Genomic DNA, 15,057 nt, shown 5'->3' on the forward strand with positions numbered 1-15,057 from the left:
GAAAGAGAGAAAGAGGGGATAAAGGAGAGGGAGTGAGGAAGAGGAGAAGGAAAAGGAAGATGGAGAGAGGAGAGAAAGAGAGAGAGAGAGAGAGAGAGAGAGAGAGAGAGAGAGAGAGAGAGAGAGAGAGAGAGAGAAATTCAGAAATACCTGGGTTAAATCCTGCCTCAGACACTTATTAGCAGCGTAACTCTGGATGCAGCCTTTTAACTGTTCTCAGCCTCAATTTCCTCACCTGTAAAATAGGGATAATAGTCATCGGAACACTTCCCTTCTTAGATTATTGTTAAGGACCAAATAAGATTTTCGAAGTCAAGTACTTTGCCAACCTTTGAATAGTGTATAAATGTCAGCTTAATTGTGAGACTGGAGGGTGGGGTGGATGGGTGCACCAGCATCGCTATCTTGTGTTTTAGCTGAAGTCAGTGTAATCGTTAAAGTCCTAGAGAGCTGGCCCTGTGGAGTCTGGTTACTCCTGTTTATTTTTTTAAATAGCTGGTAGTAGAAATTCCAATCAGAGAATGCTGCCTGCGGAGTTCAGTTCCCAGTCAAATTAAAAGTAAATTTGGTTACAACCCACCTATTTTATGCCCTGCAAATGTCAGCGCATATGTTTTCCAGTCAACAAAATAATATTTTATCTCCCACCAAGAAGCTTTTAATGTGTGGATCAAAGGCAATGGAGATGGCAGTTGGAAGACTTTTTGGGGAGGGAAAGACAGATAAGACAGGGATCAAGAGTAGGGTCTTAGTATCCTGGCTGCCTGAGCTCAGTCATGGCCAACAGCTATTCCCTTACTCAGGTGAGGGAAGCTTTGGTTTTGCCCAGAGGAAGATTCCTGACCATCAGAGCTATTGGTCCCTGGTGCAGGCTACAGCAAGGAGGCGTGGAATCTGGTGTCCTGGAGGTCTCTAAAATTGGGAGGATTCCATTCATTTGTCCAGCCTGCTCCTGCTGTACTCCTGCCAAGAGGTCCCAGGGACAAACCAGCCACTCCAAGATTGCAAGGGCTTCAGAATCAATTAGTCACCCCACAAACATTTATTGAATGCCTACGTATTGGGCACTGATCTGGATACTGGGGATATGGAGGAAAAGGAAAGGGAAGCCTTGCCCTCAAGGTGGGGGAGGGAGTAAATAATGTATATATAGATGGTACAGGGGACAGACCACTGGTCTTTGGGGTCAAAAAGATCCAAGTTCAAATTCACCTTAGACACTTTCTAGCTATGTGACCCTGGGCAAGTAATGTAATCTCTCTGAGCTTCTGTCTCTCATTCATTAAAAAAGAAATCAGGGGATTGGATTCAATACCTCTATGGGTCCTTCCAACTCTAAATCTAAGTTCCTTTGTATAGAAACAGGTCCATACAAGATACACGCATAGTAGACGGAGGATCACAGTCGCAGAAGAGAGGGCACTAGCAGGTTGTGCGTTAGGGAGGCAAGGAGGGGGAACCAGACGTCACTGAAAAAGGTAGCCCTTTCCCAGAGTAGACCAAAAAAGAAAAGAATGCTTCAGGCATCAGAAATTTGATGAGTGCTGAAGATTTCCAATGGAGACAGGAAAAAACAATGGAGTCTGCAATCACCTAAGACAAAGGATGTAGGAAGAAAAAGAAAAGGACATGAGTGGTCTCTCCCAGGCAAGTGTTACTGCCTTCAGGTAGAGGCTACATCAATGTTTATTAAATTCACTTGCAAAGTTTGGTTTCATTTGGATTTTTAAACCAAACTCTGGATTTATTTTTGCTGCTCGGGCCTCAGAGGCCTCTCTCACAAATTCAAATAGCCCTTGGCCGTCTAGACTGGCTCCATCCAATGGTGTTCCACGGGCATCATTCATACTCACTAATGATGACAGCTTTAGAGCCCATCCAGAAAGTGAGTTGAAAGCCTGAACGAGAGCTTGCCCACAAGTCATAGTCAGAATCACTTTCGAGAAAGCACCGTCCAAATTAGAGACCTGCTTCGAAGGCCGTCACAAAGGTTTTATTCCCTAAAGCTTTCTGTGGAAGCTCTGGGCTACTTAGTGCTATGGAAAGATCACTACATTTGGAGCCAAAGGACAGAGTTCAAATCCTGGGCCTTCCATTATAACTTCGGATAAGTCATGTCATCTGTCTGGGCCTTAGATCCCTCATCTATAAAATGAGGTGATTGGACTCAAAGAACTCCAAGATCTCGTGCTGCGGGTCAAGTACCCAGTGAATTCTTCCAGATGGACTCGGCCTGTACTGGTACAATAGTATTCCAAGCTCCCATGCCTGGAGTAAGGAAGGAAGGAGAATGATGGTGGTAGGTGAGGAAGATCAGTTCCTGTTTGGAAAGCACTTGACATGTGTTAACCCATTATTTAACCCCCTCATTTTACAGATGAGGACCTGAGGCTTGTCGGGGTCAAGTGACTTATATAATCAAAGATCTTGAGCTGGAAGTGATTTCTGAGGCCATCAAATCCAACTCCATTTATTATACAGATGAGGAAACTCTGAGGCCCAGACTTGCTCAAGGTCACACAGGCAGTAAACACCAAAGGTGGGATATGAACCCAGGGTGAAGGATATGTAGAACAAGGGGGAATCTTGGAGATGCTCTGGTTCAGCTGTCTCATTTTACACATGAGAAAATGAAGGAAGAAATTAAGAGACTTGCTCAAGGTCACACAGTCCATTGGAATTGTTCCATATAAAAAGGTTGGGTTCTCAAGGTAACACCATTGCTCCCCAAGGGACACAGCAACCCAGCCAGAGTCTCTGAAACTCAGTTCGTGATGATATCCAAAGGATCTTGCAAAAACCTGACACCCAACCAAGCATGTGTCATGCCTGACCAAAGGAGCCTCTCAGAGGGAAATCCTAATGCCTTATTTTCTTTTCCTTTAAGATCTCAGGCCCCCAGGACCCCTGCTTTGTGTCCTACTCTGTTTCTTGCCACAGAAGGGCAGCATGATGCAACAGAGTATACTAGCCAGTCCCAAATTAGCTTCCCAGCTCTCCTCTTTTCTAAGCATGGCCCTGGCCAAGGCATTTAACCGGGCCTTAGTTTACTAAAACATAAAATGGACATAATCAAATATGATGTGATGTAATGGGAGGAGTGTTAGTTATGAAGCTGTGTGACCTTCACCAGACCACAACCTCTCTAGTCCTCAGTGTCCTCATCAGTAAAATGGTGGGCTGTACTTTGCAACCTCAAAGGCCTAAATCCATGGTCTAAATCTATCATCTTCTGACTTTTCTTCTGGGGCCATTGGGAAGAAAACATTTTATAATTGTTAAGTGCTATAGAAATGGGTATTATTGTTACTACATTCCTAAGCCACTACAGGGCAGTAGATAGAGTGTGAGCCCTGGAGACAAAAAGACCTGGCTCAAAGTTCTGTCTTGAATACAAAAAGGCAGTGTGACCCTGGGCAGGTCACTTAACCCCTTGGTCCACCAGGTAGAGCACTAGACTTGGAGTCAAGGAGACCTGGGTTCAAATACTGCCTAGCTGTGCAAGACATTTAGCTTCTCTAGGCCTCAGTTTCCTCATTTGTAAAATTAGGCAATGGAATTTGATGGCCTCTAAGATTATGAACTTTCTTATGGTCCTTTGAAATTTCATGAGATGTGCAGACCGGCATTGATACAGAGAGTTTCTTATTTATTTATTTATTTATTTATCCATTTTGAACTTATATACAGAAAGAAAAAAAAGAACATTTCCATGTACACAGCACAACATAAAAGGATTCACTATAAAATCATGATTTTCATTTCATACTTTTATGTTTTTTTGAAAAAACTATATAAGTATTATTCATTGTTTTCAAAGCTACTGTGCTTTCTATGCTTCCTTCTAAATTTTCTTTTATTCTCTGCTGTGCCCTTTTTATATTTTTTCCCTTCCTCCCCATCCCACCCTAGAGATGGCCACCATTAGAGAATTTCTTCTTATGCTAATGAAAGCATAGGTCAAGAAAGAAAGAAAGAAAGAAGGAAAGAAAGAAAGAAAGAAAGAAAGAAAGAAAGAAAGAAAGAAAGAAAGAAAGAAAGAAAGAAAGAAAGAAAGAAAGAAAAGAAAAGAAAGAAGGAAGGAAGGAAGGAAGGAAGGAAGGAAGGAAGGAAGGAAGGAAGGAAGGAAGGAAGGAAGGAAGGAAGGAAAAGAAAGAAAGAAAGAAAGAAAGAGAAAGAAAGAAAGAAAGAAAGAAAGAAAGAAAGAAAGAAAGAAAGAAAGAAAGAAAGAGATGAGGAAGGGAGGAATAGATAGGTGAATGTATGAATGGGTGAATAAAAAATAAGTAAATGAATAAATAGAAAAACAAATGGGTAGACTGATAAGCAAATGAACAAATTAATGATAATAATAATAATTCCCACTTATCTTTAGTGCTGAGCCAATAACTAGGTTCAAGATGTTAATCTCTTCTAGACATATTTTATTAGAAGATTCTTGGGGGCAGCTAGGTGGCACGGTGGATAGAGCACTGTCCCTGAAGTCAGGAGGACCTGAGCTCAAATCCAGCCTCAGACCAAATACTTGACACTTATTAGCTGTGTGACCCTGAGCAAGTCATTTAACCCCAATTGCATGGGGAAAAAAAAAGAAGAAGATTCTTGCAGATGGAAAAGGATTCAGGCCCTTCAGGATAGATGAGTCTCCAATGGCAGAATTTTAGGCACAGTGACAAGGGGTAGGGAAATATTTGGGGGAAGGGAGTCTCACTGCCCCTCACTTACACTTCTAGGAGGGCTAATAGAGTGACCTTGTGCTCCTCAGGTAAGGTGCAGATTTGTGAGGAGCATCACAGACTGTCTCTCACTCCCCATTAGGACCCACTGCACAAATTCACAAGAAGGTTAGCTATGGTTAGGAGTGCTTTCTGGGTAGCCCAGGAGTAGAGTAAACTCAGGTGTGGAGCTAAACCCATCTGATACTAACCCTCCGAGCTATTTTGTATTATATAGAGGACTGGACTCTCTCTTCTACTGGCTGAGTGACCTTGGGCAAGTAATTTCACTCCTCTGGACTTCATTTGTGTAAAATTAGGGAGTCAAATGACTTCTGAAATTGGCTTCAGCATTCAATCTATTACCCATGACCTCTCTGAGCCTCAGTTTCCTCATATGTAAAATGGGAATAGTAAAAACACTTACTTCAAAATGAGGCTTAAATGAAATAGTGATTTAAAAACACGTTGTAAATCTCAAAGTAAGACATAAATGTTCATTACTATTATTATCACCCCCAATCATCATCTTGTTTGATCCTCACAGCAACCCCGGGAAGCAGGTGATAGTATTCTCCCCATCTGACAGAGGAGAAGAGTGAGGCAAAAACAGGTTGAGTGACTTGTCCAGGGTCACACAGCTGGTAGGTGTCTGAGACCAGGTCCAAACTCAGGTTGCCCTGATTCCAAGACTCTTTGAAAAGCTTAAAATGCCATATAAAGATCACGCCACGGTGATGATGTGCTTACTGGACTCCTTTATCTTAGAAGAGACAAAGCTTCTGATTCACAGTGTGGGGCTCGGAGGATATCAGAAACGGAGATCAAACGTTCCATCAACCAACAGGCTTTAACAAGTGCCTACTGCATGCCAAACACTGTGTTGGGCTCTAGGAATGCAAAGGCAAAAATTAAACTTCTCCCGATTTCCAGGAAATTTTCTTCTGTCTGAGGAAGCAGTACACGCACATACGAGAATGTGCTAAATGAGTTCCAAGCAAATCCATGTACATGTTAGAGGCAAGATACTAGCGTCGGAGGGGGATCAGCTCATGGAGGACATCGCGGTTTAGCTAGGTCTTGAAATAGAGGAGATATTCTAAGAGGGGAAGTGAGAAGGGAGTGTCTTCCAAGCATAAAACCGCCTGTACAAAGGCAGAGACATGGGAGATGGGATGTGGGGCATGAAGGACAGCAAGAAGGCCTGTTGAGTGAAACCATGGAGGTTCACAAAGTGTGGCATGACATTTAGTAAACTCATACCCACCTCAAAGAATGATTGTGAGGATGGCACAAATTGGCATATATAAGTTTTTTGCAAACCTGGAAGCAGTTATAAAAATGCTAGCTAAGGTGAAACCTGGAGAGGTAACCTAAAGCTAGGTTACAGGACTTTGTAATCCTAGAGGAAATAGGGAGCTAGTAGAGCTTCTTTGTGGTTGTTGTTGTCATTGTTTTGGCTAGGCAATGGCAGTGGGGGTTAAGTGACTTGCCCAGGGTCACACAGCTAGTAAGTGTTATGTGCCTGAGGCCGGATTTGACTTTATTTTTTTTTTTTGGCTTTTTGGTGAGGCAATCTGGATTAAGTGATTTGCCCAGGGTCACACAATTAGTAAGTGTCAAGTGTCTGAGGCTGAATTTGAACTCAGGTCTTCATGACTTGGAGGCTGGAGCTCTATTCACTGCGCCACCTAGCTGCCCCTTATTAGTGGAGCTTCTTGATTAGAGGACTGACATGATCAAATCTGCACGTTAGGAAAAATAATTTTGGCAGCTCCTGGGAGGATGGATTCAAATGGGGACAGAATGGAGGCAGGAAGCACAAACAGGAGATCATTGAACTAGCCCAGGAAAGAAGTGATGAGAGTCTAAACTACAGTGGCAGTGTGTGAATAGATGATGGATGGATGGGTGGATGGATGGATGGATAGGTAGATAGACAGACAGACAGAATTAAGAGACAGATGATAGAGTTAAGGAATAGATAGATAGATAGATAGATAGATAGATAGATAGATAGATAGATAGATAGATAGATATGACAGATAAATAGATAACTGATAGAGATAAGGGGGGATGAGTAGATAGATGATAGATAATTGAATGATAGATGGGTAGATAGAGGAATGGATGGAGATAAAGATGGATGAATGGACAGAAAGAACATTAGATAGGGACAGCGAGGTGGCTCAGTGGATAGAGCGCCGGCCCTGGAGTCAGGAGGACCTGAGTTAAAATTCAGCCTCAGACACATAACGCTTGCTAGCTTGTGACTCTGGGCAAGTCACTTAACCCCAATTGCCCTCACCAAAAAAAAAAAAAAAAAGAAGAGCATTAGATGACAGAGAAAAGGATACATAGAGATTAGGAGGGATGAATGGATAGATAAATAGATGGATAGATAGAAGAACAGATGGATGGATAGAGAAAAGGAAGCGTGGATAGATAGATAATTAGATGATAGAGAAGAGGATGGATAGAGATAAAGAGGGATGAGTAGATAGATGGTAGATAATTAAATGGAAGATAGAAGAATGAATGGATTAAGATGAATTAATGGGTAAATAGATAAATCACAGATGAATGAATGAATGATAGATTGACTTGAATATTTATTAAATCATAATTTGTGTCAGACATAAGGTAGAGAAAAGAGGACAAAGGTGAGAGATGTAGAGTCACTTCAATAATCTACCCTCTCCTCTGTTCTCCAAACTCACAGTTTTTGGAAACAAGAAAGTAAGGGGGATAGAGGGTTACCGGGGCTGGCAGCTTAGTTAAGCCAATTAGCCTTGAGACTGAAATGTCCTAAAAAGACAGAAAGATACTGGTCCTGGGACAACATAGTGAAGGAAAAGGCAGCTATCAGGTGAGGCCTTTTTCTTTGGATGGGAGAGCAACTGTTTTTCCCAAGGTGGTGGTGGGAGATGCTTGAGATACAAAGAAAGACAAAAATACAGTCCTTCTGCTCAGGAAGCAAACATTCTAATGAGGAAGACAATGTGTAAATAATTAGGTTCCTACAAGATACATACAGAGTAGATGAAGGTAATCTCAGAGGGGGAAGCATTAAATGCTAGAAAGATCTCCTGCCAAAAGTAAGATTTGAGGTGAGTCTTGAAGGAAGCCAAGAAACTCAAACACAGAGGTGAGAAGGAAGGAGAGTATTCCAGAAATGGGGGAGAGTGATGGGAGATGGAGTATCATGTTAGAGGAACTATGAGATCTGAGAGTACATGCAGCACTAAGATTTCTGGAAAGTTAGATATGGATTCATCTCTGCTGCCCTCTTTTTGATCAATTTCCCAAAGATCCCGAAGCCGACCTCGAAAATCTCACCGCCATCGTCACCGCCGCTGTCACTCTCGGTCCCCCAGCTCTGAGTCGCGCTCCTCCAGCGGCGAGAGCAGGTAAGCCCCTGGCTTCCCCAGGACCGCTGCACTTACAGCTGCCCTGAGCGGAAACCCGCGGAGCAATCTGCAGCTTTGTCTCCCGCTGCAGATGCCACAATCCCTTGTCAGCCCAGCTTCTTCCTGCTGGGGAACAGCTCATGTGTATCATTTGGTTGACTTGCCCTGATTCTTTGCAAAGTGAGGAAGGAGGAGGAGGGAGGAGCAAGGACATTTGCTTCTTTTTCTCCAAGGATTGTTTGAAGCCCTGGAAGGCTAAAGCCCCACTCGAGGTCACAAAATACAGGAGCAATTCCCTACTTTTGCCCTACCACCCTTCACTAGCTGTGAGACCTTGGGCAAGTCCCTAACCTTGTTCTAGGCCCCAGATTCCTCCTCTTGATAATAAAGGGACTGGACTAGCTTGATCTTTAAGGGCCCTTCCACCTCTGACATTAACCTGTTCTAAGGGCCCTCCCAGCTCAGACATTCCCTGTTCTAAGACCTCCATACCCCAAGCTAGGACACTCCCTCTTCTGAGGCCCCTCCCAAGCATCACATTGTCTCATCTAAGGCCCCTAATAGTTTTGAGTCCTATGACCCTCTGAAATGTTTATGGAAAATGCTACCACCATCTTTATATTGGGCATTTTATTTTAAGGCACTGAAAGGCTAAAGCCCTGCTTTTGTCTTTGAGGTAGCTAGATGGTACCGGGGATAGAGCACTAGGCTTGGAGACAGGAAGACCTGAGTTCAAATCCAGCCTCAGACTAGCTGTGTAACCCTGGGCAAGTCACTTAACCTCTGTTTGCCTCAGTTTCTTCATCAGTAAAACGGAGGGGAAAAAATAGCACCTATCTCTCAGGGTTGTTGTGAGGATCATAATGAGATAATAATTATAAAGCACTTAGCACAGTGCCTGCCACATGGTTGGTGCAATATAAATGTTAGTTATGTATCATCATCATCATCATCAGTTATCTTCTCGGCATTCTGTTGGTGTCAATCACCATGACCGATGGCGTTCCTCTCACCTTGGAAAGCTGAGGCCCCAGTCCTGCCCTCTGCTCTCTATCTGGTCACCTAGACCCCCAAATCAGGCCATTCCCTGTTTTCTTTCTACCCTTGGCAGGCGCAGGGCCAAGTCCCCCGAAGAAGGTCCTAAATCCAGGCGGAGGCGCCCACGGCCCTGCTCTAAGGCTATCCAAAAGGGAACTGTGAGCCGTGGTGAGACCCGGTCTGGCCACCCCCCCAGCCAGTCCCTCCAGGTCTACAGCTTTCTCTCGGCCAATGAAGTCGTAAGTAACCTCGGCTGCCTTCTCTCTTTGTGCTGGCCCACGCCACTCAGGGTTGGGGTTGGGGGTGGAGGGAGACACTAAAGCTGAGTGAGGTATGAAATATTAACTCCATTACAGAGACATGAGCTCAAGTTATTTTAAAACCCCCATTATTCAAGAAAGACCCTACTGTGTCTGGAGTCATTCTCTCCTGTAACACTTGGTCACTAGGAATTCAGGGAGAGGAAACTAAATTATAGGCACTTTTATACAGGAATAGTTAATAAAATAGTTACCCCCCCCATGAGCTACTATAGTTCAAAGTCTGTTCAAGGGAGGGCAGGGGAAAAAGAGAGTTCTTTGTCCTAGTTGGAACAGAGCAAACCACCCACCAGTCTTCCTGTGTCAGAGGGGATCAAGCACATAAAAGACCCCGCCAACGTTTCATAACTAGGTCACGGTTGGTCGGTGACTTTGGCTGGCAGCCAGACTTCAATTCCAAATGAGAAACACAAGTCTGGACTCCCTAGGAGTCTTTCCCTCCCAGCGGTTCCTGTAGCACTTACTTGACTTACACGGTCTTGCTCAACCTCCCCATGTCTGGCTAAAGACTGGAGAGAGCTGCTTCAAACAGCCCCATTGCAGAGAGGAGAGAACCAAGGCGTGCAGAACAGGCTAAATAGCTTGCTCCTAACCATTAGACAAAACAATGGCGGAATCCCAGCTAGGATCTGGTTCTGCCATCTTTCCAGTCCAGTGGTCACAGCAGGAATGGAAAACCGGAATCCACTTTCACTGGAATCCTTCCTATACCTTTTTTTTCTTTAAGGCAGGGATTCTTAACCTGCAGCATATGACTTCTTTTAATTGACAAGTACTTCAAGATGATTAGTTTCCTTTGTGATAATTTATATTGTTTTATAAATTTAAAGACATTCTGAAAAGGATTCTTCAGGTTTTTCAGGGTTGTCAAAAGGGTCCGAAACACATTAAAAAAGGCAAAGAACCCCTGCCTTTTCAGCATCCCAACCCTCTAGGTTCATATCTGCCCCATAAGTCTGTGATTCACTGTGAATTGTGGGAGAAGAAGCCCCTGGATCCATACGATCAGGGAGAGATTCTTCTCAACCTTCATTCTTAGAAAATATATCATAGAAGGCAAGAAACAGATACAACAGAGGCTAGATATGGGGAGGATGTTACGGTGGAATATTCATTGGGGAGGGCTTTTGGTGATAACCCTGTAGACATCAAGGCAATCTGGGAAAGGTTACTCCATTGGCAGAGAAGGGTTAAAATCATCATTATAGGTCAATACAGTCATTAGGAGGCAGGGCTTGCCACTTCACTGACCAGCTGGACGAGTGTCCCCAATTATGTATGAACATCAACATGGCTCTCTATCAGTGCCTAGCTAAAAGATTCAATTAAATTCCAATTCATCATCTGTTCCTTGACTTTGTGTCTCCACTGCCTGGCACGGTGTCTACCCCGTAGGAAAGGCTTAATACGTTCTCAATAAGGGTTGATTGGCTCAATTTGGTTTAATTCAACAAATGTTTATTAAGTACCAGCTAGTGCTCTAGATACTGGGGACATAAAGACAAAAAGGACAAAAGACTTCAAGGCACTTATGAGACTTGAGTTCTAATCTTGCCTTGGCTATTGTGTGACCTTGGTAAATTCACTCTTCTTTGAAAGCTTTATCTTTAAAAAAAAAATGCAGTATGGATTAGATTATTTACATAGTCTCTTCCAGTTTTGATAGAGGACCCTGACTGCAGGCAGAGAGAGACCCTGTAGGTCCGAATCTTCCCAATAGAGAAGAGGAACTCTGTCCTTCCCATATTTTGATTTGGTAGCCAGCAGAAAACTCAAGTCACTCCAATGAACTTGACTTCTTTTGCCATGACCCTATGGCCTAGTTTTGCATATGTAAACAGTGTCTAGAGGAGACAAATGGGGATGGCTAACACATTAGATGATAGAGTCAAAATTCAAAAAGAACTTAGCAGGCCACTGTGATGGGATAGATCTGGTAAGGTAACACTCCTTAGGGATAAATGGAAAGCTCTATAGTTGGGTTCAAAAAAAACAGCCTCCAAATGGAATATGGAGGAGGTGAGGATAGACAGTAGTTTGTCTGAAAAAGATCTGGGGGTAATAGTGAGCCACAAGCTCAACATGGAGCAATGGCGTGATTAGAGCCTCCAAGAAATCTAATACAATATTTGACTGTATTAAGAACGTCTCAAAGCATCCAGAAGTAGAGAGGTGACAATCTTGCTGTGTGCTGACCTGGTCAAAAATACAGCTGGAATACTGCATTCAGTTCTCGATGCCATATTTTAGATGGGATTTTGATAAGCCAGAGGGCATCCAGAGGAAAGCAAGTAGGATGGTAAAGGGCCTGAAGTTCATACGTGAGGAAACTGAGGGTATTTAACCTAGATAGATGGAAATACGCATGCAAGGTTTGGTGGAGGAGAGGGGGAAGGAGACAGTATTTGAAGGGCTGTCTCATTGAAAAGTTGTTCTTGGCCCCAAAGGGCAAAACTAGTAACAATAAAAGGGATGTTGGAAAGAAATAAAGTCTGACATAAGAAAAAGCTTCCTGACACTTAGAGCTGTTTCAAAGTATAACAGGCTCTTAGGAGGCAGTGAGCTCCCCATGATTGGAGGTCCTCAAACAAAGGCTGGGTGGCCACTTGTTGGGGATGTCGTAAGGGGATTTTTGTTTAGATTGAGATGAACCTAGATGGTCTCTGAGGACCCTTTCAGCTCCAAAACTCTGGATTCTATGACTATCTCTGTCCCTCCCCTCCCCTTGAGCAGAACATGGATAGGTAGGTGGATAGATAGATGGATGAGTGGATGGATGGATGCATGGATAGAATAGGTGAAAGAGACAGAGGCAGATAGATGCATAGATAGCTGGATAGATAGGTAGGTAGGTGGGTAGGTAGGTAGGTAGATAGATAGATAGATAGATAGATAGATAGATAGATATAGACAAATGCAGGTAAATAAGATAGACAGTTGATAGAGACAGAGGCAGATAGAGATAGATGATAGACGGATGGATAAATAGACATAGATGATAGAGACAGAGACATATATATATGTATATATATATATACATATAGATAGATAGATAGATAGATAGATAGATACCTATAGATACATAGATATGGACATATATCTATCTATATGTATCTATCTAGTCAAGCATCTTCCAGCTCCAAACTTCTACCATCTCTGTCATCCCTAGAAACTCTGAGAGAAATTGCTATAGCATATTTTGTCATCCATGGCCCTGGTTTCCTACCAAGACACTGGGACTGGTGCGTATGAAAATGTGACAGGAAATTCCTCCTCTCTTCTCCCCAACAATTTATGGCATCGACTGATCAGTCACTGAGTAAAGGTCCTCTGTGAGGATGGACAACATGATTCTATGGCTTATCAGGTGGTCAGGCTTCTGTGTCAGGGAATTTTAAAAAATTATGAGTCCAAATGGAGAAGGCACTAAAAATGCTTCAAGTTCATGAATTCAGGCTCAGGAAGTAATGAGGGCCTTCCATCCTTCCCACTTGTCCACCCTTCCCTTTGCAGAACCATAAGGCTGACGAGAGTGTTCCAGAAAAACTGCTCCTCCATCATTTCCTTTACCATCTGTGTGTGCCTCAGACTGTGGCTTCTTTCAGGGCTGCCTGATTCAGCACATGGCCCATAATTCTTTGTGGAGCCTAAATTATGCAGATTGGGGGGAGGTCTATATTTCCCTAGTTCACAGATTACTATTCTACTCTCCCTCCACTTTTCAATAGTTGTATAGAGAAGAGTTCCAGCCTTTGGACACTCTGTGGCACAAGTTGCAAACTGGATTCAGTCAGAAGTCCTGGGTTCAAATCTCAGCTCTTCCACTTGCTACCTACCTATTGGGCAAATTACTCCTCTCTTGAGGGAATATTTTCCAAGAGACAAGGTTGAACTAGATGGCCCCATCCAGATCAAAATCTATAATCCTGTAATTCCTATGTGGAGCAGGAGGATGTGGGCTCAGAGGACTTGGGTTCAAATCCTCACCCTGCCACTAAACGCCTGTATGAATCTTGGGATAGGCACTTAACTTTTGTGTCTCAGTTTCCTGATCTGAAAAATGGAGGAACTGGATTGAGAAACCTCTCATGTCCCTTCCAACCTTAAATCTGTGAGCAATGAACCTATCCCGAGATGTAATCAAAAAACTATTGGGTCTGATACCAAAGAATCTGGGCTCAAATCCCTACTCTGACTCTTATACCTGTGTGACCTTATACTGGTCACTTCTCCTTGTGCCCTAGTTTCCTCATCCATTAAAAAAAGGAGACTGGACTCCATGGCCTTGTGGGGATCTTTCATATTTAAATCTGGGGTCCCTTGGGTGTAATCTTAATCATCATTTTTGTAAGCACCCTAAAAGGTTTCCCTTTGGCTGAATGTGACTTTTATTGAAAGTATGTCCCTACAGAATGGTAAATGCTTTTCCACTGGAGTAGGTGCTTAGGTTTAATTATGTCCCTTTGCTATAAGGAAAGATTCAGTCTAGGGTATGGAGGAAACATTATGAGGAAGAGCTATGATATAAGAAACAAAGGCCATCAACAAAACATATTTAAGAAGAAAAAAAGGGGAGAAAAGAAACAGGATTGACATCTAGCTTTGACATCTCTCCAACCCCGTTTTTCCCATGGCTACTCTCTCCCTTTTCTCATGATTAGTCTCCTAGTGCTTGCTTCCACTACTCTGGAGCATTTAATAACCAAAATCCTGATTTCAAATGTATGAGAAGGTGATGCAGAATATGAGCTGCTTCTTGGGCATCCCAGAGCTGGCACCCTACCCAGCTTATGTTTTCAAATGAACGCCTAACTCATCCCCCCTTAACCCCCAATCACAGCAAAAGACCATCCCCCACCTCAGAGTCTCCCACCTTAGAGCTTGGGCTGCCAATGGGGAGGGAGGAGTCAGTCCTGGACGGTTTGGCATCTGACGAAGACCCTAAAGTCACAGCTGGCCTCAGCTTACTCCTTTGTAAAGTGAGGGCACTAGACGAGGTGACATCTAGCCAACCAATCAATCATTAAACATTTATTAAGTGCCTACTGTGTGCCAGGCACTGTTCTAAGTACTGGAGTTACAAAGACAACTATGAAACAGTACCCGCCCTTAGGAAGCTTATATTCAATGTTTCTTCTAGCGTTAATCTATAATATATGTTTGTATATATATGCATATGTCTCTATATATTTTTCCTCAGCATATAGATACATTATGTGTGCATATATGTATACATATACACATATACATATATATGAATATGTATATGTGCACATGTGTTCTTAACCAGGGATCTGTACATTATATGTTTTTGTATCTCAAGAATTTATTCCCTTTGTTATCCTATGTATTTTACTTTATACATTTAAAAACATGATTCTGAGAAAGGAGCCCACAGGCTTCCTTTGACTGCCAAAGAGGCCAGGTCACAAAAAATTAAATTAAATTTTAAAAAAAATGGTTAAAAGCCCTGTGCTATGACTGAAAGCCAGATAGGACTGCACAGGGCACCAAGTCTGGCCTCCCATTTAAAAGAAAATAAGTTTTATTGATAATTTTAATTTTTATATCATG

General features: G+C 42.9%; 1 protein-coding gene across 1 annotated transcript in view; it reads left to right on the forward strand.

Moving 5' to 3' along the window:
- Positions 1-15,057, forward strand: part of SRRM4 (serine/arginine repetitive matrix 4) — a 230,166-nt gene that overhangs the window by 190,498 nt on the left and 24,611 nt on the right. Inside the window, 2 exon segments of the mRNA XM_078154359.1 lie at positions 8,027-8,125; positions 9,237-9,402. Of these exon segments, the coding sequence (XP_078010485.1) occupies positions 8,027-8,125; positions 9,237-9,402 (265 nt within the window).

The sequence above is a fragment of the Phascolarctos cinereus genome, unplaced genomic scaffold, assembly GCF_003287225.1.
Source record: "Phascolarctos cinereus isolate Bilbo 61053 unplaced genomic scaffold, phaCin_HiC Scaffold_4;HRSCAF=312, whole genome shotgun sequence".
In the NCBI taxonomy this organism is placed as follows: Eukaryota; Metazoa; Chordata; class Mammalia; order Diprotodontia; family Phascolarctidae; genus Phascolarctos; species Phascolarctos cinereus.